This window comes from Gambusia affinis, linkage group LG13, assembly GCF_019740435.1.
Source record: "Gambusia affinis linkage group LG13, SWU_Gaff_1.0, whole genome shotgun sequence".
NCBI classification, from domain to species: Eukaryota; Metazoa; Chordata; class Actinopteri; order Cyprinodontiformes; family Poeciliidae; genus Gambusia; species Gambusia affinis.
In genome coordinates, this window is record NC_057880.1 from 14878580 (window position 1) to 14899414 (window position 20835).

The 20835-nt window shown below is 37.2% G+C and overlaps 3 protein-coding genes across 19 annotated transcripts in view; 1 reads left to right on the forward strand and 2 right to left on the reverse strand.

Annotated features, from left to right (window-relative positions):
• Positions 1-3001: 3001 nt before the first annotated feature.
• On the reverse strand, positions 3002-9615 carry cutc (cutC copper transporter homolog (E. coli)). 8 transcript variants are annotated; one of them, XM_044136696.1, is made up of 14 exons: positions 9524-9614; positions 9096-9197; positions 8630-8694; positions 8175-8292; positions 7915-8090; positions 7767-7838; positions 6617-6710; positions 6308-6367; positions 6005-6214; positions 4781-4816; positions 4492-4625; positions 3970-3997; positions 3776-3881; positions 3002-3648 (listed from the first exon to the last, which is right to left on the reverse strand). In XM_044136696.1, exons 2-14 carry the CDS (start codon positions 9142-9144, stop codon positions 3537-3539), a joined length of 1260 nt encoding a protein of 419 aa, XP_043992631.1. In that variant the 5' UTR covers positions 9145-9197; positions 9524-9614; the 3' UTR covers positions 3002-3536. The 8 variants fall into 8 exon arrangements, 6 of the variants coding, with proteins under 6 accessions (XP_043992631.1, XP_043992633.1, XP_043992635.1 ...); XM_044136698.1 differs by having other exon boundaries at positions 8630-8740; positions 9524-9563; XR_006372590.1 differs by lacking the exon at positions 3002-3648 and adding an exon at positions 4077-4178 and having other exon boundaries at positions 3775-3881; positions 9524-9615.
• Positions 9616-10010: 395 nt separating this feature from the next.
• Positions 10011-13661, forward strand: LOC122842290 (cytochrome c oxidase assembly protein COX15 homolog). Its single transcript, XM_044136032.1, has 9 exons — positions 10011-10232; positions 10875-11065; positions 11164-11286; positions 11455-11641; positions 11759-11926; positions 12040-12121; positions 12551-12705; positions 12810-12923; positions 13008-13661. The coding sequence occupies exons 1-9, from the start codon at positions 10158-10160 to the stop codon at positions 13137-13139; spliced, it is 1227 nt and encodes a 408-aa protein (XP_043991967.1). The 5' UTR covers positions 10011-10157; the 3' UTR covers positions 13140-13661.
• A 97-nt stretch (positions 13662-13758) lies between these two features.
• Positions 13759-20835, reverse strand: part of LOC122842291 (Kv channel-interacting protein 2) — a 105018-nt gene continuing 97941 nt past the window's right edge. For all 10 annotated transcript variants that reach the window (XM_044136043.1, XM_044136037.1, XM_044136042.1 and 7 more), the window contains 7 exons: positions 19595-19719; positions 19445-19514; positions 17907-17977; positions 17615-17722; positions 16591-16695; positions 16438-16500; positions 13759-16356 (listed from right to left, as the gene is read on the reverse strand). In XM_044136043.1, the coding sequence (XP_043991978.1) occupies positions 16309-16356; positions 16438-16500; positions 16591-16695; positions 17615-17722; positions 17907-17977; positions 19445-19514; positions 19595-19719 (590 nt within the window). In that variant the 3' untranslated portion in view covers positions 13759-16308. The remainder of the gene's footprint in view (positions 16357-16437; positions 16501-16590; positions 16696-17614; positions 17723-17906; positions 17978-19444; positions 19515-19594; positions 19720-20835) is intronic.

Here is a 20835-nt window from a genome sequence, read left to right on the forward strand (position 1 = left end):
TCTCTGCAAGAGAAAGAGGATGGAATGAGACCAATTATTTTCAGCACTCACGTCAAATTTGATTAAATTCTCAACTGACATGAGTTGAATAGCAATGAGCCTGATGAGAAATCTCCGTGTTTTAGTCAGACACTGATTAATCACAGACTTGGGGGTGTGGTCATTACAGAACCCTTTTGCCTCATTTTGTTTTTGTCGAACAGGGAGAGGAATGGACTTCAGACCCAGAGGGCATACTGAACATTCACACTGTACTAAAAGTGAGATATGGAAGATTAAGAATAGATTAACATCCCTCCATTGTGTTTACAATGTAGAGAAAAGGTAACTGAAGGGGCCTTAAGGTTCTTCCACACTGTACATGATGAAAATTAAGTAACATCCCAGAGCTCAGGATGTTGAATCACCCTTTGCGGCTTACAGAAAAGGGTTTCCATAAGGCTTAGGACACCATTGAGAATTTTTCACCAATTTTCTAGAAGTGCGTTTGTGAAGTCAGACCCTAATGACGGATGAGAAGGTCTGGCTCAAAGTTTCCATTTCATCCCAAAGATGTTTTATCAGGCTGATGTCAGGACTCTGAACAGACTAGTGACTTTCTGCACGTCAAAAATCGCTTATTGATTTGCCAATCATGCTGATAAAGGGGACATCTCTACTGGAAGAAAAAACTTAAAAAAAAAGTTAATTTGTTACATATAATAGCATTACATTTGTCAAACTTAATTTATTTATGTTTGTATTACAAGAAAACTTAGTGAACTTCATATTTTTACTTTTTTGAAATTAATTTGATTACTTGTAACAAATTTGATTTTTTTTCAAGTCGGTCACCTGTTTTATTTTTTCAGTGTCTCAACTGAAGGAAAAGGTCTTGGTGTGCTATAGCACTACAACATTTCACTGAAACTAATGAGCCCAACTCTTGTATGAAGGCTCCACACCATAATTATCTCTACACTGAACTTTACATTTGACACAGTGGAATCAGGGGAAGTACTGTTCCTCTGGAAAACACCAAACAAAGTTTATTCACTGGAATGTCAGAGAGAGAAATGATTTGTCTCTCCAGAAAACACATTTCCACTGCTCTAATGTGGAAACAGCATCCTTTATATTGGACTTGGTGATTGCAAGATTTCCGCCAGGAAGCCCATATCCTGAAGCTCTCTAAGAGAAACTCAATGCCATATAAAGTTTGACATTCTCTAAAAAGCTGTGACCTTTGCACATCATGCATCTCAGCATCCGCTGACTCTGTTATGACTTAACGTGGCCTTCCACTTTGTGGCTAAACTGCTCTCATTCCAATTCACTTCCACCTTGTAAAACTACCTAGGAATCACTGTAGAATACCACCAACAGCTGTCTATACAAACAGCCTGCATGCCCAGGGGATGGGTTTTATGGTGAAAATCTACATAAGATCAACCCAAGAGAAATGACACAGATGTGCAAATAAGAGTTTGTCTGCATGGGTAAAAGGTGGAAAACAGTTCAAAAAAAGGTTTTCCTAAATTTAACTTTGATATGATTTGAATCAACTCACGTTTCTATTAGATTACTTTAAAGCTTCATCAAAGGTTTAAAAGTGGACAAATTAGTTGCACTTGATTCATTTTAAAAATAAGAAGATCCAGCCAAAGACATTAGATTGTAGCCTGATAATAATCAAGTGTAACTGAAAGATAAATGAAACTAAAATGACCAAAAGATTGAATTTATATTGTTCTTTCCTAAGTCATATTGACTACTTAAAGCACTTTACACTAGGGCTGCATTTACTCAGTCGCACTGACAAATGTGCATACAAAGTTCCTTAAAAAAAACATTGTCCTACTTAAGAAAAATGTTTTTTAGTACTTTGGAAGATTTCAACTCTTTCTTGTTGTAGTTTCTTTGATATGATGTTCACGAAGACAAGTACTCGTGATTTAGGTTATTTTTCTTTCCGGATATATGGGCAATTAAAAAGTCCACAATCATGCTGGCTGCTACCATTAGCTTATCATTAGTCTGACTGGCACTGGTGTTTTCAGAGCTGATAAACAACTCAGTGCACAAAAACAACCCCAACAGATCTTATTCAAAAGTCCATCTCTAGTCTGCAATGGATTTAGATCATGTGTGTGTGTGTGTGTGTATGTGGGTGGGAGTTCTGACTACTACTGTGTTGTAGGTAATCATTAAACGCTTACTAATTTCACAAGCACATAGTCATGCTGACTCAATATTCTTGCAGCTCCCAGGACAGCAATGTGACGCCAATATATACATAATAAAAAAAGTACTATATTCACTGTTCAAAATACAACTACGCTGCTGCTGAGAGGTCATTTTAGTGTAATGTGTCTTGTTTTAATCGATCATAAAAAAGAAACTTAACTTAGAAACTGGACAGTAACTAAATGCCACACTTCAATATTAGCCTGCATGACCAACCAAAAGAGGCATATTGTCATTAACTAGTTAAAGTATTGTTTTGTTTTGGGGTATTTTAAGTCACAAATGATTAATAGTTTTGCTAAATATGAGAAAAACGATTTATTTAAGATTAATGTTTTAGTCAACTTTTAGGGACTTTAAATTTGTAATAACATGGTAATAATGTATGTATTTTTTTATATTTAGCAACAGCATCACCATCTTGACCTTTGTGTATTCCTAACGTCACGCAGTATAAACTGTTTATTGAATGCATACAAAGGTGTGTAAATGTGAGTTGCAAAGTTGTAAAAGTCAGTGCACATTTGAAAAGAAAAAAAGCAAACAATTTTCTTTTAACAAATCAGAATCTTAGTTCCATGAACATAAAGGTTTCATCTTCTCCCTCTACCTTGTGAGCAAAATCAAAAGCTTGATTGGATTTTTCGAGAACTGTGATCAACTTGAATGTATGTACTTGATTTTAAATATGTATGACAGGACTGAATTGGCTTTTTTGTAAAGTGCCTTAAATTGGCATGTTGTGAATTGGCACTATATAAATAAACCAGATTGATAGAATATCTTTTTTTTTTCTCAGATCCACAGATCTGATCATATTTATTACCTTACAAATCAAACCCGGAGATTTAAACCTTTCCACACATCTTAGCTCAAAAATGGTTCAATCAAAATGTGCAAAACACAATGGCAGCAGAAGAAAACAGCTAAATAAAAAATCAAAAACAGAAAAGGACACAGCTAAGGAAACAAAACAATTCCAACATTGCACTGAATGTACTTTCATTATGAATTTGTTTCTTTGTTTAAATTGTTCAACTGTAGTTTTATGTCTCTGTTTTTTCAGTTTTCCCACAATGTTGTGTGAAATGCTGTTTTTTTTTCTGCACTTCAGAACACACCTGTGAATGATCCACAGCTTTTTGTTCAGTAATAAACCTTCAGTAACAGCATGTAAGACAGCAGTGCTCTCCCTGAGCTGCAAAAATAAACAACTGTTTAAATGTTAATGCTCTGATTAAAGAAAACTAACACTGAGGCCATTTGAAAATCAATGTATGAAAAAAAAACTGTTCCATCTTTTTGAGGTATCACAAGGTATTTTTGGTGATTGCGTTCAGACTCCGGACTTTGCTGGTATCTGCCACCTTCAGGCTGTACTCAGGCGCTGACATCGTAGCTCCCATCGTTACACTGGTGTTCCTGCACGCAAAAGGTTTAAAAGAATATAACTAAGTTTTTGCGTTTTGAGTTTTTTAGCAATTCATTTGTTAAGTGTAGTAGAAACATGCCCAGGTAAGCCTTATTAAGGGCTGGCTTTAAAACAGACCTGAATTTCATTGCAGAGTCTCTGCTGGAGCGAGCTGAGCAGTGAAACTCCTCGGCTCCAGAGCCCTCCAGTATTCTCTGCAGGTTCCTCTCTGTAATACCACCACCTGTCATTTAAATACATAAAAAAACAAAAATGATAACTTAATAGATGAAATGGGCAGAAAGCAAAGCGATAAAAATTGGGGTACTAACCTGGCATTACAATTATTCTCCCTTTGGCCTGTTAAGAGCAGATAGCAAAGTCAGAATGACTCTCAGGATGGGCATCATAATGTATATTATGATGCCCATTTTATTACCTTATAATTATTATAAAGGTATTGTAGCAATCAGGTTCTGTTGGTCACCACTGATTAACTGGTCATCAGGAAGTAGAAGGACGTCTAATAAAGCAGAACTGCCTGAGGATATTAAGGGAATATCAAGGGGGAAAGACACTTGCACTGATCTAAGGAACACAAGTCTTGTTGGGGAGAAATTTTAGGTCATTTCCAAACTATTTGAAGCCCATCATTCTGCAGTGGGCTCTTTTCACCCAAAATTAAATCAACAAAAGAAATTACTACTCTGTATATGAATGCCAATTCTAATCATTTAACCGAGGCTCCACAGCTCTTACTTAAAGATAATAAAAAAACTTTAAGAAAAAAAAAATGGAGTACTGATCAACATCTCAACTGCCAGCAAGGATTCTAGAGCTTCTGTAACACTTACTTGATCAATGAGCCGTTTAATAACGGGCAGCCCCTCCAAAGCCGAGCTGTCGCAGCCACTTGTCAGCACTCTCTCGAATCCTAACGATATCAGAGTCTCCAGAGCAACTGCTGGGTCGTAGGTCATGTCAAAAGCTGCAGGAAGATCAACACAACTTCCATGCAGAGAAGTTAGACTCACTCTGAAATCTGTATTCTTAAAGATTCTAATAAAGAGTTCTCTATTCTGCAGAGGATCTGTGATATTTCTTTAGCTGTGAATGCTGGGAGTAGTTTAGCGGTACGGTTACCTCGATGGAAGGTCAAAGGCAGAGGACGAGCAGCAGCTGGGGAGCAGAAAGGCACAGAACATCTTATTAGAAGCAGGAAAATTGGCAAGTTTCCAAATTGAATTTGAACTGTTGTTGATTTTTTCATTTTAATAACCTGCATGCGGAGAAAACTGGTTTATCACATAGCTTGCGGATTAAAAACTGATGCCGCACAAAGATGCAGAACGGAGTAACCCTGTAAAGCATCAACTCTGTGATAGAGAAACTAACTGATAAAATTCAACATATGATTTTATTTTTTAATAACTCAAGAGAAATTAAAAATCCATCCTACAGTGTCATGTTGAAACAACAGATATAAAACATATATAACATATAAAACTAGAATTATGTATCTCAGTTGGATCAAGAGCAGGTTATTGATCTGCTCCCTTCTCACTTTTATTATAGTGAGTCTTTGAGAGCTGGTCTCATCAATAATTGGCATTTTAATGGAAGTTCCAACAAGGAAGTGAGAAAAGTACACCATTTGGAAATATGATGTTAAAAATGAAAATAAAAAAAGCTATGTCTGATTTTGTTTTTATTATTTATGCTGCAGCAACCCTGTCTGTAAAGATTTATGAGGACATTTTACACCTCAATAAAGCAATTCAGACGAATATAAAGTCCTTCCTTGATTGTTGACAAAGTGAAAAGCACTTCCACCTACATCCTAAAAAAAACTGCTGACTCGTCATTTAAGTTAATGACAATGGCCATTTCTGATGATTTCAACAAAGTTACAACCTTTAACATTTTGCCTCTTACTTTGCCTTATAATTCTTATAATTAAGAACTTTATTTCTTAATTTCTACAATATTACTTGCATTACATTAGCCATAGCATCCACAAACATACAACACCCTTTTGATCTAGAATAAAACTCTCAATCAGCTGAAAGCAGGCTCTGCGCTTTCCATGAATTGATGATGAAAAACCTAAAAGCTGCCCAAGAGGAATGTCATGGTCCAAATCTATTTATATCAGTGAGACTGCAATTCTGACACCGGCTATCAACCATTTGTGCTTATATTTTGCCTCCCCCTCCTGGCAGACAGTTTTAACACACATTGTAAATGCCTGTTGCAAACATACACATTGGAAAAAGTTCTGAAATTATTTATCTTTGTCTTATTTTTCTACAGTCCACCGACTAGTTATTTTAGCTGCGGTGTGCAAACTATTTACATCAACTGTACCTATCAGCTCCATGCAGAGACCTGCATCCACCCCTCCAGTCTCTGTCAAGGCGCCTACCACTACGCCATCTGCTCCCTGCGTCTTCATCAGCTCGATGTCCTTCTTCATCACTTCCACTTCTTGATCAGAATAAAGGAAGTCCCCACCTCGAGGCCGTATCATTACGTAGACCGGAATTTTGATATACTGCTTAACCACCTGTAGAAGACCTGCAGCAAAACAAATAAGAAGGAAATTAATTGTAATTATGTGGCTATGTAGCCTACAGAGTTTCTAGGACAAATCTACAATGTGCAGCTCACCGAGACTGGGAGTGAGACCTCCCTCCATAAGACTTGAACACAACTCCAGTCGACCAGCACCTAAAAGGACAAAAAAAAAAAAAAAAAAAAAAAAACTGTCAGAGAAATTTCAAAACTTAATAATCACTTCTGGCATGACAAAAGCACAATACCTGCCAGAAATAATGTAGATGTTTGAAACACCACTAAAATGGAGTCAGCAATTTGCAACCTTTGACCTTGCTTTTGAGAAGAGCTAGATTTTAAGACAGGAAGATAATATGGGTTTAAAAATATAAAGCAGAGCAAACTGAACTACTCTTCACTGACCTCCTCGCTCAGCGTTGACAGCAGACTCCACGGAATCCACGCACACCTCCAATAAAATGCTCTGTGCCATTATGAATTTCAGGACAAGGGAACGCTGAAAAGGGATATAGACATATGCATTCTAATTTTTTATTTTAGTAAACAAGTTTAAAAGTATGTAAACTTTTACCACCACATGTAGCTTTTCCTTTTCCTATGAACAGAAGGAACCGAATGAATGTTTTGAGTGCGATTCAGAGTCAGGACATGTTTTTGTGGGAGCCAGGCACGGCAATGGATGACCAGTTTCCGGTTTGTTGAATTTAGCACTCGCTCTATTTGTGCGGGTGGACCAATGTTAACAGTGTGCTACCAACATCGCTAGTTGAGTGAGACCGCCCATGCGAGATACGCTTCTACGATAACACTTACACCACGACTCGGGATCGCCATTACGGTTTTTTAAAATAATAGATAAAACGTGTTTATTAACTAGTTATAATTTCGGATAATTACATTTAGCCATGGACGTTAGCTTAATACAACCATACAAATAAAGAGTAAAAACAACATCGCTTTTGTTGCCCTGTAGAAACACGTCCGCGCTTCCGCCATATTGGTAAAGGCAGGTTTGTCTTGAGCAAAATACTAACGAGTATGTTTATCTTAAACAATAACACATATACATTTTAGCACCAATTACTTCAACAACTTATATAAAGTTAACAAATCTGCCAATCAAAGTAGGACATACCAATGAGTAAAAAAAACAAAAGGTTTTTGAAATTTACCCAAAATTGCATAACTTTTTTCCTGAAAGAAAAAACACAAATTTAACATGGATTTCGTTTTAGTTCTTCAAACTAGAAATATATTTAGTTGAACTGTTCTGTTTGCCTAAGCCTTTATTTGGAGGTAAATGTGAAACATGTTGAACTTATTGCCCAGGTGTAAGAAAATAGCAAAAAAGATTATTAGTGATTATTAATAGCTTATTTCCTGAAAATTAAACAGGGAAAAAATTACCTAGTTTATATTTCACAATCTCCATTGTCAAGTAATTGGCACACCTGTTGTCTGGCAGATATATTAGCAGATGTCAAATAAAAAAAACAAAACATTTCCTTCAACTTTATTTTCGACATGAGCTTTTCTGGAAGAACACATTTACCTTAACATATTTGCGTTTCCTACCATAAGCCAAAGGTCTGCCAACCCTTTGGCAGTTATCACACTCTGCAACCTTTTGGATAAAAAAAAAGAATAGATATAATAAAATTAACAAACAGTAATTTATGTTGCTATAAGAAAAGGCATACCCATTTGTCCACATCCACAGACATGCCATGCCAGTAAAACTTGGTGCACATAGCCGACCTTGTTTTCACAATTCCCATGTGAGAACCAGTTGGAGAAATGTGAAACTCTTTAAAAAGTTCCTTTGCCTCCTCCTTGGTCTTAACAACCTTTCTGCTTCCAAAGTAAAGTTCTCCTTCTAAACAAAATAACAGTGGCTTTACTGAAAGAGGAACATTAATAAGACATTAGATGTATGCACACTAGTGTTTTAGAAACTGACCCTTCAATGTGAATTTGGTGGCATATCTCCTGAGGTTTTGCTTCTGAGCTTTCCGAAACTCCTCTGGGAAGGATCGTTGGGAAAGGTAGAAGAAAATGTCTTCCCACTTTCTTTCCATCTTTTGAAGAAATGCAACAATAATTAGTTATTTTCAATAGTCTCAGTAAAAAAGCAATAGGTAAAAAATATTGACTCACTAAATAAACGGCACATTTTTGTTTTATATATGTGTGGGTTCAACTATGAATACAGACTGTGTTTTGTAATAAAATGTACTCAGATAAAGGACAATGGCATCATCAGTAAGATACGTAGAAATATAAAATCTGTGTGAGTGCATCTGTATATTTTACAGGTGTGAGTCGAGTTCAACCACTAAGATGTAGTTCCCAGGTAGTTAGATCACTGCGCTAACACACAGGATTTTTTGGTGAAGTCATGGTGCTCAAACTTACTTGCTCCAGCTGAGTAGACAAAAACACCCGAGAGGTCAGGATCCCAGTGGATTGGAAAGACACTCCTGTGCTTGGGAGATATGTTTGCTAAAATTTACTTCACTGTACTCCCTATTTCAACAGATAAGAAAATTATATTTACTAAAGATACTGTTCACAACAAAAGAACAAATCAGCCAATCACTTTACAGATTCTGTCTTATTTAGTTAGTAACAGAAAAAAAAAAATCTTGTGACAAAATACAACAGTAACTGTTTAAATATAATGTTTTCTGTTTGGCTTGAAATATCAGGGGTGCCAATTAAACGAATACATGCATAAATTCACACATTAAGTTCTCTTGATGGTAAATCTGACGTCACTTATACCAGTTAGAATTATTTCGAATGGGTATTTTTGTCTAGCGAATATACAATTAGACATCTTATTAACTGATACAACTAGTCATGAACCAATTTCACATACCTGGAACGTAGTGCTGTGAAGTCAATTTTATGTTAAAATGGCTTGCCATACCTCAGGGTCCTGTTCACCTCATATTGACCGCACACTGCCGTTTGAATATCCCTTGCACAAACAGATATTTGTGCCAATTCACTCATCAGCAAACTGTCGATATCTAGAGATGGCTAATAAATAATTTTACTGAATGGAAACTGTAGCTAAAGACGGCCATAGAAGCGTTTCGAGTGATTCACCAGCTTTAAAAAACACTGCGAAACCTATCTCGACGGGAGAACTCAGCTCGACATATCAGTTAAAATCATCACTTATACACTTTCAGGGACAAAAATTAAAACAATTCATCTTGATAAATGACAAACAGAAATTTATAGGACTAATTTAGGTAAAGACATAAATATGAAATAATTTGAGCAATAAATACTTTATACCTCTGGGCTGTAAGAACAGTTCGATAAACAGCTGTCGAGATAGGAGGTAGTGTAATCTTGTTCTGCGCATGCTCAGGAAGTACTGACCAGACAACATTTTTTTAAAGAAACTTTATTATACCAATGACAAGTACAACTAGAAAGTGTGTATTTCCTGCGAAAATGCAAGTGTAAATGCTGAATGCTTTTGGTGAAAATGGCAAAAGTGTTTAAAGCCGAGATGCTAAAATTTTAATGATAGCAACTCGACTACCACTATAGCATGTTGAATCACAATAATATATTCCATGCAATGTGAAAAACCCCATGTAAAAGCTAACATTAAATAAAAAGCTAAAGCTAGCTAAAAAAGTAATGCTAGAAGCATCTAGGCTACCGCTAGCATGTTGACCTTAGTGCGACTAGTATGACACCGCCCATGAAACTAAACTCCTTTGGTTTATATTTTGTTTTCTTGTTTTTAATAACTTGACTTCCTGATTACTTCAACGTGACGTATACTGACGTCAGGGGGTTAAAGTTGAACCGGTATGCGCACCAGCAGCCTTACCAAACCAGTCTTATTGCAGCAACAGTTCGTCTTTGGGACTGCACTGTAGTACCATAGGAACTCAGGGGAGCACAAAACACTAAAATGCTACTCTCAAAGTTACGGACTACAATATTTTGTGGTTGCAGATATGCTGGGAAGGGTTTTCAACAAAACAGCGTAAGTTGAGCTGCATTCAGTTGCTATTTGTAGCTAACCTAACTAGTTAAAGGAAAAGGTCGCAATAATAACAGACCCGTCAGATTTAGTGAGGTTGTTTTTACTAAAATGCAGGCTGGACACACTTTACATTAACTTAATATTGACCAGTCACGCGGTGTAATCACGTAACATAATATTGCATCACTGACCTTCAGCCGCATTGTTGTTACTATTAAGGTAGAAAGGAAGCATCATATATATCATTGGCGACGTTACACCTGCTTGAATGTATTTTCTGAATAACCCTTTGTATTCTGAAAGGAAGATATTTGAAAATACGTCAATATGAAACCTGTAATAAGCAAAAAAAAAAAAAAAGACAAAACAAATTGATTTTATTTTTTTTTAACAGTGCTTCCATAAAACCACTGTGAGCTTCACAAAACCTGGTAGTAAGACGAAACAGTCTTTTTATATGAGGGAAATAAAGATTTAATTCATGAAATATTCTTTAAAACTAGTCTGCTTTGTGTTGTAGCTTCTTTACAATTTGAACGACACCTCAAATTAAATCATAATATAAGAGAGCAACACCGCAAATTAAATTAAATCGTAATATACGAGCCATGCCTATGTTTGCTTTCTTTTCTTTATTCCCAGCATCAGCGTCCACAGCTGCGACAATGGCTTGTGAGGAGAAACCAGAGCACTATCACTGTAGAAGCAGGGCCTCCCTCCACCCCAGCAGCAGTATCTGTACCCAACGCAGCAACAAACCGCATAGTGGGTCGCTGGTTGCTCGGCTGCAGTGGGCTTGTAGTTGGAGCAGTGGTTTTGGGTGGTGTCACAAGGTGAAAGTAACTTAACTATTGTCACTGGTTTTGTAATTCTTTGAAATGCAGTAAGTGCTGATGTGTGTCTGTTTTTTTTTTTTTTTTTTAATGTTCAGGCTAACAGAGTCTGGACTCTCAATGGTTGACTGGCATCTTGTGAGAGAGATGAAACCACCTCAGTCTGAGGCCGAGTGGGAGGCTGAGTTTTCCAAGTACAAACAGTTTCCAGAGTTCAAAATGTACGGCTTATTTCTTTTTCTTGTTTTAACAGTTTAAAGACGCACTGAAATCTTCTCTTTTTTTAAACAAAGTAGAAATGTATTCTGTTTATTTTTTCATATGCTTGATTTAATATGTAATCTTATTTTTTTATAACTATGTAACTAAATGAAGGTTTTATTTTTCAGCCTCAACCATGAGATGACTCTGCCTGAGTTTAAGTTCATCTTCTACATGGAGTGGGGTCATCGCATGTGGGGCAGGCTTGTTGGACTAGCATACATCCTGCCTGCCGCGTACTTCTGGAAAAAAGGATACTTCACACGTTCCATGAAGGGAAAAGTGCTGGGGCTGTGTGGATTTGTGTTCTTCCAGGTAAGATATCACTTATTTATTTTAACATCAAGATAAATGTTGTTTTTGTTCAGTTAATAAAGTTTTCCACAGAGGTTTGCAAATCATCTCATAATTGAAGTGTGTTAATCTCGTCAGGGCCTTCTGGGCTGGTACATGGTAAAAAGTGGGCTGGAGGAAAAGGCTGACTCTCACGATGTCCCGCGGGTCAGCCAGTACCGTCTGTGTGCTCATCTGGGTTCTGCCCTGGTGCTTTACTGTGCTAGCCTCTGGACCGGGCTTACTCTGATGCTGCCTGCAAATAAGGTAAGAGTTTTGATCTAGTCTTTGATCTTAACTCTGTCTTGATCTATTTACTATAAATAAACAATTTTTGGTTGGATAATATTTTTTCCCCCCGCATTTCATCTGCTTCTTAGATGGCAGACTCTAAACGTCTCATGCAGCTCAGAAGGTTTGCAAAGGGAACGGGTGGACTGGTCTTCCTAACTGCTCTCTCAGGTGACACTTAAAATAAAAACATCAATTGAGGAAAACAATAGAAGTACTTTCAAGAGATTGTGTTACTTAAAAGCAGTGCTAAGGTTAAAAAAAACAGAACCTGTTCAGTGAATACATTTTAAGAAGGTGTAGCAAATACTTTTATGAAGGAGATAACTGTGGCAAGGAAAGGTTACTTTTTTTGTTGTTTTTTTTTTTTTCCCTTAATGCCAGACGCAAAATAAATCTGCTTCAAAATGTTATTGACTATTCACTAGGTTGCTTTATTCTGTGTACTGCTTGGTGTTTGGCAAAAGAGATTCCAGTAAATGCAATTTGAATATAAACAAATTGGGAGGTAAATGTGTTTTTGTTGTAACTCTAGTTTGATTGAACATCAAACATGTCAGAAAGATACGTAATAGTTTTGCTGATATTTTTGTTTTGAAGGTGCCTTTGTTGCTGGTTTGGATGCTGGCCTGGTGTATAACTCATTCCCTAAGATGGCAGATAAATGGATTCCTGATGACATATTGGCCTTCTCTCCGGCGCTTAAGAACATCTTTGAGAATCCCACTACAGTGCAGTTTGACCACAGAATTTTGGTATGTTGTCTTTAGTGCATTTCAAATTCTGTTCACACTGAATGCCAGTGAATTAATGCAGTAATATGCTAATCTACTTTTCAATCTTTTTCTTCATATTTTAGGGGATTGGCTCTCTGACAGCAATCACCGGCCTTTATCTGTTCTCAAGGAGGATGATGCTACCCAGAAGGGCTAAGATCGCCATCGGTCTGCTTGCAGCAATGGCTTATACACAGGTATGCTTTCAGGCAGAAATGTCTAAAACACAATGGTGCAATATATGTCACTATAACTAAACATTTTCTTTTTCTGCTCATTAGGTAGCACTCGGTATCAGCACACTTCTACTGTATGTTCCAACTCCATTGGCAGCAACTCACCAGTCTGGATCTGTCGCTCTTCTGACTTTTGCCATTTGGGTTCTGGCTGAACTTCGTAAAATGCCAAAGTAAAGCCTTCTCCTGTGTGGACAAGCCTGTTTAATCACGACAAGTCTTAACTGGCAATAAAAGGAAGCAACAGTGAAAAAGAAGAGATGAACCTCATTTGACAATCGGCTGTTATTTATAGACTTTGAGGCTCTTGCTCATGAATAGACTCTAAAACTAAATGGGGGGCCACAGAGTCGGGGTGTCATACAAAGACCTCGACTCTTCCTCGGCCCCATTTCCTGTCTAATCATACCCAGCAGCAAATTAATACGCAAAAAATAAGTTCTTGAACTTTTTATTTATTCTTTTTTTATCATGTAAATAGACACTGTTGTTTACAGCCTGGTTGACTTATCACTTTTAAGCTGGTTGCTAATTGAAATTGTATTACTTGAGATAACATAATTAGATATAATAAAGTTATGTCCATATTTTGCTGAAAATGTGATTGAGTAAAATGTATTCAGCAAAGTGTTTATAAATAAGCTTGTTGAATTTATATAAAAGAGAAAGGGAAAAAAAAACAAACAACAACAACAAGGATCCTCTTGTTCTGTTATTTGTGTTTCTGTTTGTCCCACCTACCTCTGAGATGCTTGGGAAGGTTCGGCAACTTGATCAAACTGGAAAAAAAGACATTAATCACCAAAATAAGCTTTTGCTCTGAATTTCTTACAAATACAATGAAATTGCTGTTTTCATAAGTGGTTAAATCTCTAAAAAACCTCAAATCCCAACAAATAACTGGGAAAACAATACATTAATTGATCATCTCGATAGTTAAAGTGTTGACAGCATTGTGTGGACAGCCTGACCTATTTCTTGATGATTTTGTATAGAAAAAGAATTTATTACTGTAGAACGATTTTCTACAGTAATAAAATCTGTTATTGTGGAAATGGGGCATTTTGACCATTTTGAACTTTATTTACTATGTAGCTTCATAGGAATAAATCACAGTAATGCAATTCTAAAGAGACAAGAATGTGGAGTCTTTGAAATTCAAATTTCATCCCATGTTGCATAGTAACTGATTTTTATTATCTCTGTACAAAATATACACATTTTGAATATGTAATGCAACCAGCAGCTAGCTAACCAGACAATCATTACAACATGTAACGTTTCATTGTTCTAGACACAGTACATGCGGGTATAGACAGGTTTTACTGTAGTCAGGAACTTAAGAACTGAGCTGAAATACATTTCTAGTGAAATAAAAAAAAAATACTGCATGTGTAAACTATACCACAGAGTTGGGAATGTTTGAAAGAAAATAATAAAAAATGCAGTTGCTTTGAAGGAAGTGGGAGATTGGGTGGAAATGGAAATGTACTGTGATGGAGAACATTATTGCTATTCCATGTTAGGTTCTCTGAATTAAAGTTTCAGTGCCTCTGGTAACAAGGTCTTAGACCTCAGTGATGTTCTGGTATAAAAAGAGGCAAATTATATGGTAGCTGTAAACATTTTTAAAGAAATATTCATAACAGCTTATCGTGCAGGTTCACAACCTTGAATGACATTGACAGTGAGCAGGCAAACTGCATACCTTTATCTCCAAGTGCTTTTTGCCTCACTTATTACAGTGTCTCATATCCATTAGACTGACATATGTCTAATATGTCCTCTTTGGTGGCAGAAATATGGATAATAAGAAAAGGGAAATGTGGCAGACATGGGGGGGAAAAAAACCCAAAACATCCATATTCATCATATTGTAACTCTGCGAAAGCTAAATAGCCTCATATTCAAAATAAACATGATTTTGAAGTGGTAGAACCTGCTACAACCACATGACATTTCAGGTAATAAGAATTTCACACATACTGTCTTGGATACACTGATTTTCCCTTTAATAAAATTTGAAAGCGCAGTATGACTGTGGTTTGCAGTCCTATACTGACATGGTTTGACTGGTCAAAAGCTGATCAACTATAGTGCTATTCCAACATTGCACTGGCTAATTGTCATTCCACTGGGAATGCTAAAAACATTACAACAGTCATCAGACAACTACTGCTAGGACTGGATAGTTTGGAAGGCCAGAAATTAGTTTAACCCAGGGGTGGGCAACTCCAGGCCTCGAGGGCCGGTCTCCTGCAACTTTTAGATGTATCTCTACTTCAACACACCTGAGTCAAATAACGAGGTCATTAGCAGGACTCTGGAAAACTTGACTGCACTTAGGAGGTGGTTCAGCTGTTGGATTCAAGTGTGTTGGAGCAGGGAGACATCTAAGAGTTGCAGGACACCGGCCCACGAGGAGCAGTCTTGCCCACCCCTGGTCTAACCCATGAATAAACATGGGTGCCGACCCACTGTGGGGACTCATCTGTGAGACAGACAGCATGTCTTCCTGATACACATGCACACACACACACACACGCAGAGGGTGAGGCACCTGTGAATGACTAGGAACAGCAGACAGACGAGTAGACTTTGGAGTATCTCTTTAAATATGTAATTAGATATTAGTGACATCATCATGCGATACTGAAGTCAGTTTCTCTTGGAAAACAACACTTTTGTTTAGCTTTCACCTCGGCTCTCTGGGATCTTCAATTTGTTGGTCGCTCCATCAGGAAGTGTCTTTCTCTGTCATGTCCACCAGGTGGCCACAGACTCATTTCCTCTTGGCTCCAGGGAGGTTTTCCCGCACGGCGCACAACAGAGGCAAGATCAGAATCACAAATCCAGATATCGAGCATATTAGGGCAAAGGGAGAAAGTTATTTCAGATCAAGGTTTTAAAGGAAACTTGATCCAGCTGAGTCCAGCTTTTGCAGGCTGTCATAACTGACCCGCTAGACACAGTAATAAATAAAAGTTCAAATAAAACAGCTGGGGGTGTGCTAGTTGCTGTAAGCCCACTGCAAGCATTCTTTGTCTGTGCTCAAGGATAAAACTAATTAAAGTTCTTTATGATTAGCCTGGGAGTCATGGAAACTCCATCGTTGCTGGAAGAAATGCCACTAGAGGTCCAGGAGGAGGGTGATGGTCTCTCTGCGCCCAAAGGATTCACAGTTCTCAGCGACGACACAAGCTCAGGCCTGTATCCCACTCAGCCACACACACAGACACACAAACATTCACAAACTCATTCTATCTCTTCAGTCCTGATGTCTTTTCCGCCAACACCATTCCCCTCCCTGGGGTCTCTGGACCAGTATCCTCACTGGTCCAGATCCTTAGATGACATTGTCAAACAGCTCCATGGACTGCATGATGTTCTCATCCTGAACAGAGAGAGAAAAACACCACTTTATGCTCATGTGGTTAAAACTGAGGGCAACAAAAGACAAAGGTTTTCTCTGTACCTTTTTACATGAATCAATAAATTCATCTATGGTGACCACCCCATCTCTATTCTGGTCCATTTTCTGAAAGAAAACATATTAATTTTCAAACGAATGTCTGTGACTATATGTAGTCTGGGTGACAACAGCAAAGCAAACACTGAGAAATTAAACCTGAAAGAAACTCTCCACGTGTTCTCTTGGAGCATCGTCCATCATAGTGGGGTACGTGTATTTTCCCATCATGTCATAAATAGACTTCATGATGTCTAGCATTTCCTGCAAAGTATGTCAGAAAACACATAGGTATTAGAGATGTAGGAGAAAACAATAATATGACAGTTGTCTTCAATCTTGCTTGACGGGCCAGAGCAAAATCTACAACCTTGAATGAGGTAAAATCAAGGTGTGGGTTCTGATTTTTAGACAAGAGGACCAAAGGGAATGTTCCAGCTACTGAGGGATAACACTTCTTAGCCTTCCAGGGAAAGTTCATTCTGGGGGAGGGCAGTTCACCTCAAAGTGAAAGCTTTCAAACAGGAAAAGGTGGACTATTCCCTCCTGGTCAGCCTCAAGAAGAGAAGTTTGAGTGTCTTGTTCATGAGAGATGCTAGGATCAAGAGGGAAATCAATAGACAGACTGAGGCCTTGTCTGCAGTAACACAGATGCTGCTGCCCTGTCATGCTGCAGAACAGCAGAACCAAAAGCTCTCGATTTAACTGTCTTTGCTCTGACCTTCATCTATAAGTGATGAGATCTGGATTATGACTGAAACAACAAAATCTGAAATACAAATGGCTGAATTATCTTCATCTATAGAGTGGCTGCACTCACTAAGGGAAGCTCAAAGTAGATTCACTTCTCCTCCACACCAAGAGGTGGTTCAGACACCTGGCACCCACTAAAAGGGAGATCCGAGTGAAACCCCTAGATCACTGGATTCAACAATCATTATTTCTGGCCTGGAAATAAATGCATTGAGATCCCCCAGGATATGCTGGAGAGTCCCAGTTGGGTGAGAGATTTCTAGGTTTCATCTTTTTTTTTTTTTCTTTTTTTTTACCCGTTACCTCTGTGACCCTGGAAGGCAATAAATGCTTAACACAAGGGATAAGTTCAAAATTCTGAAAAGATATTGAAATTCAAATCTATTAAAAATAGAACTTGTCAGTTTACAAATTAATGTCAGTGTGTTACCTCTTTGGTAATGCAGCCATCCTTGTTCAGGTCATATAGGTTAAAAGCCCAGTTTAGCCGGTCATTAATAGTCCCTCTCAAGATGATTGACAGACCAAAAACAAAGTCCTGATAGAGAAAATTAATCAATTAGGAACTGCTTAAGATCTGACATATTGATGAGGTAAACTGTTTATGACTTTCTCTGGGCCGGTGTTGAGGTGGATAATGCATCTTTGTTTCGCTGTCGCTGCTGTATCAAATTTCAGATGAGCCCACATTTGCTTTGATCCGTTCAAAGAACAGAGCTCACCTCGAAACTAACGGAGCCATTCTTGTTGGTGTCGAAGGCTTCAAACAGGAAATGTGCATACATACTCGAATCTGCAAAGGAAGAGACTAAGAGTAACCCGAGAGCAGCGGAAACGTGAAGTCTTTGAACGGCTCTGATTAGCAGTGAGCCAAATTTAGACTAGATATAAAAATAATTTCAGATACAACTGGAGGCAAGTGGTTAACATTTCATAAAACTAAATATCATGAAATGATAAATCACTTTGCTTCTCTGCAGAACATCTACTACGGTTAGGAAGAACTGATTATTATGAGTTAAATATAGAGTAGTTATTTTATTGTGATAAAAAGAAACCTAAGTTTCCATTCAGTGCTTCCCTTACAGATTTCTGTTCTCATTTTTTAAAGACTGGATATTAAAGACCACCAGATAAATGTCACTTTTTTCAAGGAAAAACAGCAACACAAACCAATTTTGCCTATAAAATGATCTGCATTGAAAATCTTAGGAAGGTACACATCATTAATACATGTAGCATAAAACCAAGACAGCATTTCAGAAAAAGAAAATCAGTCAAACATAGTAGTAATAATGTGATATTCTGGGACTGCTTTGCAGATGGAACCCTTTATTTAACTCTTCACCAAAACATCTAGAATCAGCATATTGGGCCATCAGTTCATGGGACAGAACCAAGATCAGAAGCACACCAGCAAGTCCATGTCTAACAAGTTCTAAAAAATTTTAAAAAATGAAGATGTCAGCGTGGCCTAATCTAAGATTGATAAACTGTGACATAACCTTTAATAGCCTGTTCAAGCTCAAAACGTGTTACAAATTTAAAAACATTCTGTAAAGAAAAATGGGCCAAAATTTTGATACGGAAAATTATTATTATTTTTCTCAAATTTATGATAACAGAAGTTGCCAATACTGGTGGCACAACAAATTCTAAAATTTAGGGTCCAGGTTGGTTTGGCTAGCTTTTCCCACTAATAATAAAAAAAAAAAAAACAGATTTTAATGTTGCAATCTTTGCAGGTATTGTTTTCTTTAGGTTGGGCTATTTACCTTTTGTCTCTAACATTGCGAATGTATTTGGAAGATCTAGTGACCTGATTACAAACTAACTTCTCAACATGGTACACTGCTACCTTTTGGTTCATTGTTCAGTTTGCTTGCACAACTTTTACAGACAAGGTTTTCAGTCATTAATATCTCAACATATTTCACTGATTTTCATGTGTTATTTTAGAAACTTCTATTGTAACTACATTTGATTTAAATTAATTAATTACTTAGAACCTTTAGTTTATACTGTACATCTGTACTTGTTGTGCCCTGTGAGTTGAGCCATAACAGTGTTTACTCAGGTTATCTTTGTCGGGTCTTAATATTATTTTTGATCACCTGGAACATTTAGGCATGACACAAAAAGCAAAACCAGGAAAAATATAAATGTCAGATTATTTTGCAGATGTGTGCATCGATTTGTTGAACATTTATTTTAGTAGAAATATCAAAATTTAAATTGCACTGTAAAAAGTCAAACTCACCTCCCTGAGGAAAGAACTGGGAGTAAATGTTTTTAAAGTTCTCCTCATTCACCACTCCACTCGGACACTCCTAATGAAAAACAAAAGGAAAATGAAAATACTAACATATTTAAATGTAGCTGAGAATATAAGTGAACAATGGAAACCTACATTTTTGAAGCCCCTGTAGAGGACCTGCAACTCCTTCTTGGTGAACTTTGTCTGCTCTTCCAGCTTGTCCATGCTCTCAGGGCGATGGCACACAGTGGACAACTCAAAGTCATCTTCTACACTGTCTGCAAGAGACATAAAAGGGTTAGTCACTGAAAAAATAGCCATCAGGACAACAACCAAACCTCAAGAAGTGAAAGTCATCTTACTAGTGATATCAAAGTCATGTAAAGATAATCACATCCAGCTACACATTTTGTTCCATGTAAATTAAACATTAAACAAAACCAAAAAAAATTATATTTTCACAACTAAAAAAGGAGAGAAAGCTCAATGAAACAAAGAAAATTTGTAATATAAATTCATGTACTGGAAAAATAATCAAATTTTGAGTTCAGATGAGCAACTGAATTGGGATTAGGTTCGCTTACACACCTTGATGCATTTAAAACAGGAATCGCAAAAACATTTCTAAAATGTATTCTAAAGATGTCATAGTTACTCACATTCATTGGGCAGAAGTAAATTTAAGTAGAGTACATTTTTCAATAATTTATATACAGGGATTGTTATAAAAGGGAAACCATAATTTTTGATTACCACCCCGAACATTGGTAATACATAACCCATCCACAAGCAGACTCCAACCACTTTTCAAGAAGTACACTAATGTCAATCTGTACATCCTGTGGACAAGAAGACTAATACAAAAAGTTTTATTAATGAATGAGAACAAAACAGAAAGTTCAGTAAAACATACTGCTTCCAGGAACAAATGTTGTTCTCACTTGCCTAAAGGACATTGGAAGACTATTTTATGTGACTGAACCGATAGAACTGTGATAAACGCGCTTGTGAAGTAACGGACATGGATCATTGATATGGGTAAAACAAACTTAATGGTTATTTTACCTTCTTTTACCTTTTTAGCCTATAAAAACCCAAATGTTTACAATATGAATGTAGATAGGTTAAGAATAAGAACCACATCATTTGGTAAAACCACTCATAGCTGATAAACTCAAGCAGCACTCTGTCTTGTGCTCTGGATCCTTTTCTGCTTGCAGCTTGTCTATTCATTCTCACTTCCTCTCTACTTGTCTTCTCTCCTCACCCATCGTCCTGAAACTTTTTACAACTCCATTTTATTTCACTCATCCCCCTCATTCCTCCTTTATGACCCTCAATCCATTTTTTCCTAGTCTCTCTTTAAGACACCTTTTTCATCCCCCTTTTTCTCC

Excerpts from the sequence above, each read along its gene's own strand:
- cutc (XM_044136696.1), bottom strand. The coding sequence starts at position 9,144 with ATGGCAAGCCATTTTAACATAAAATTGACTTCACAGCACTACGTTCCA. Across the intron at positions 8,293-8,629 it reads TGTCTACTCAGCTGGAGCAA|ATGGAAAGAAAGTGGGAAGA; the intron begins GTAAGTTTGAGC and ends TTTCTTCAAAAG. Across the intron at positions 3,649-3,775 it reads GACTCTGCAATGAAATTCAG|GAACACCAGTGTAACGATGG; the intron begins GTCTGTTTTAAA and ends TTTTGCGTGCAG.
- LOC122842290 (XM_044136032.1), top strand. The coding sequence starts at position 10,158 with ATGCTACTCTCAAAGTTACGGACTACAATATTTTGTGGTTGCAGATAT. Across the intron at positions 11,287-11,454 it reads CAGTTTCCAGAGTTCAAAAT|CCTCAACCATGAGATGACTC; the intron begins GTACGGCTTATT and ends TTTATTTTTCAG. Across the intron at positions 11,927-12,039 it reads TGATGCTGCCTGCAAATAAG|ATGGCAGACTCTAAACGTCT; the intron begins GTAAGAGTTTTG and ends TCTGCTTCTTAG.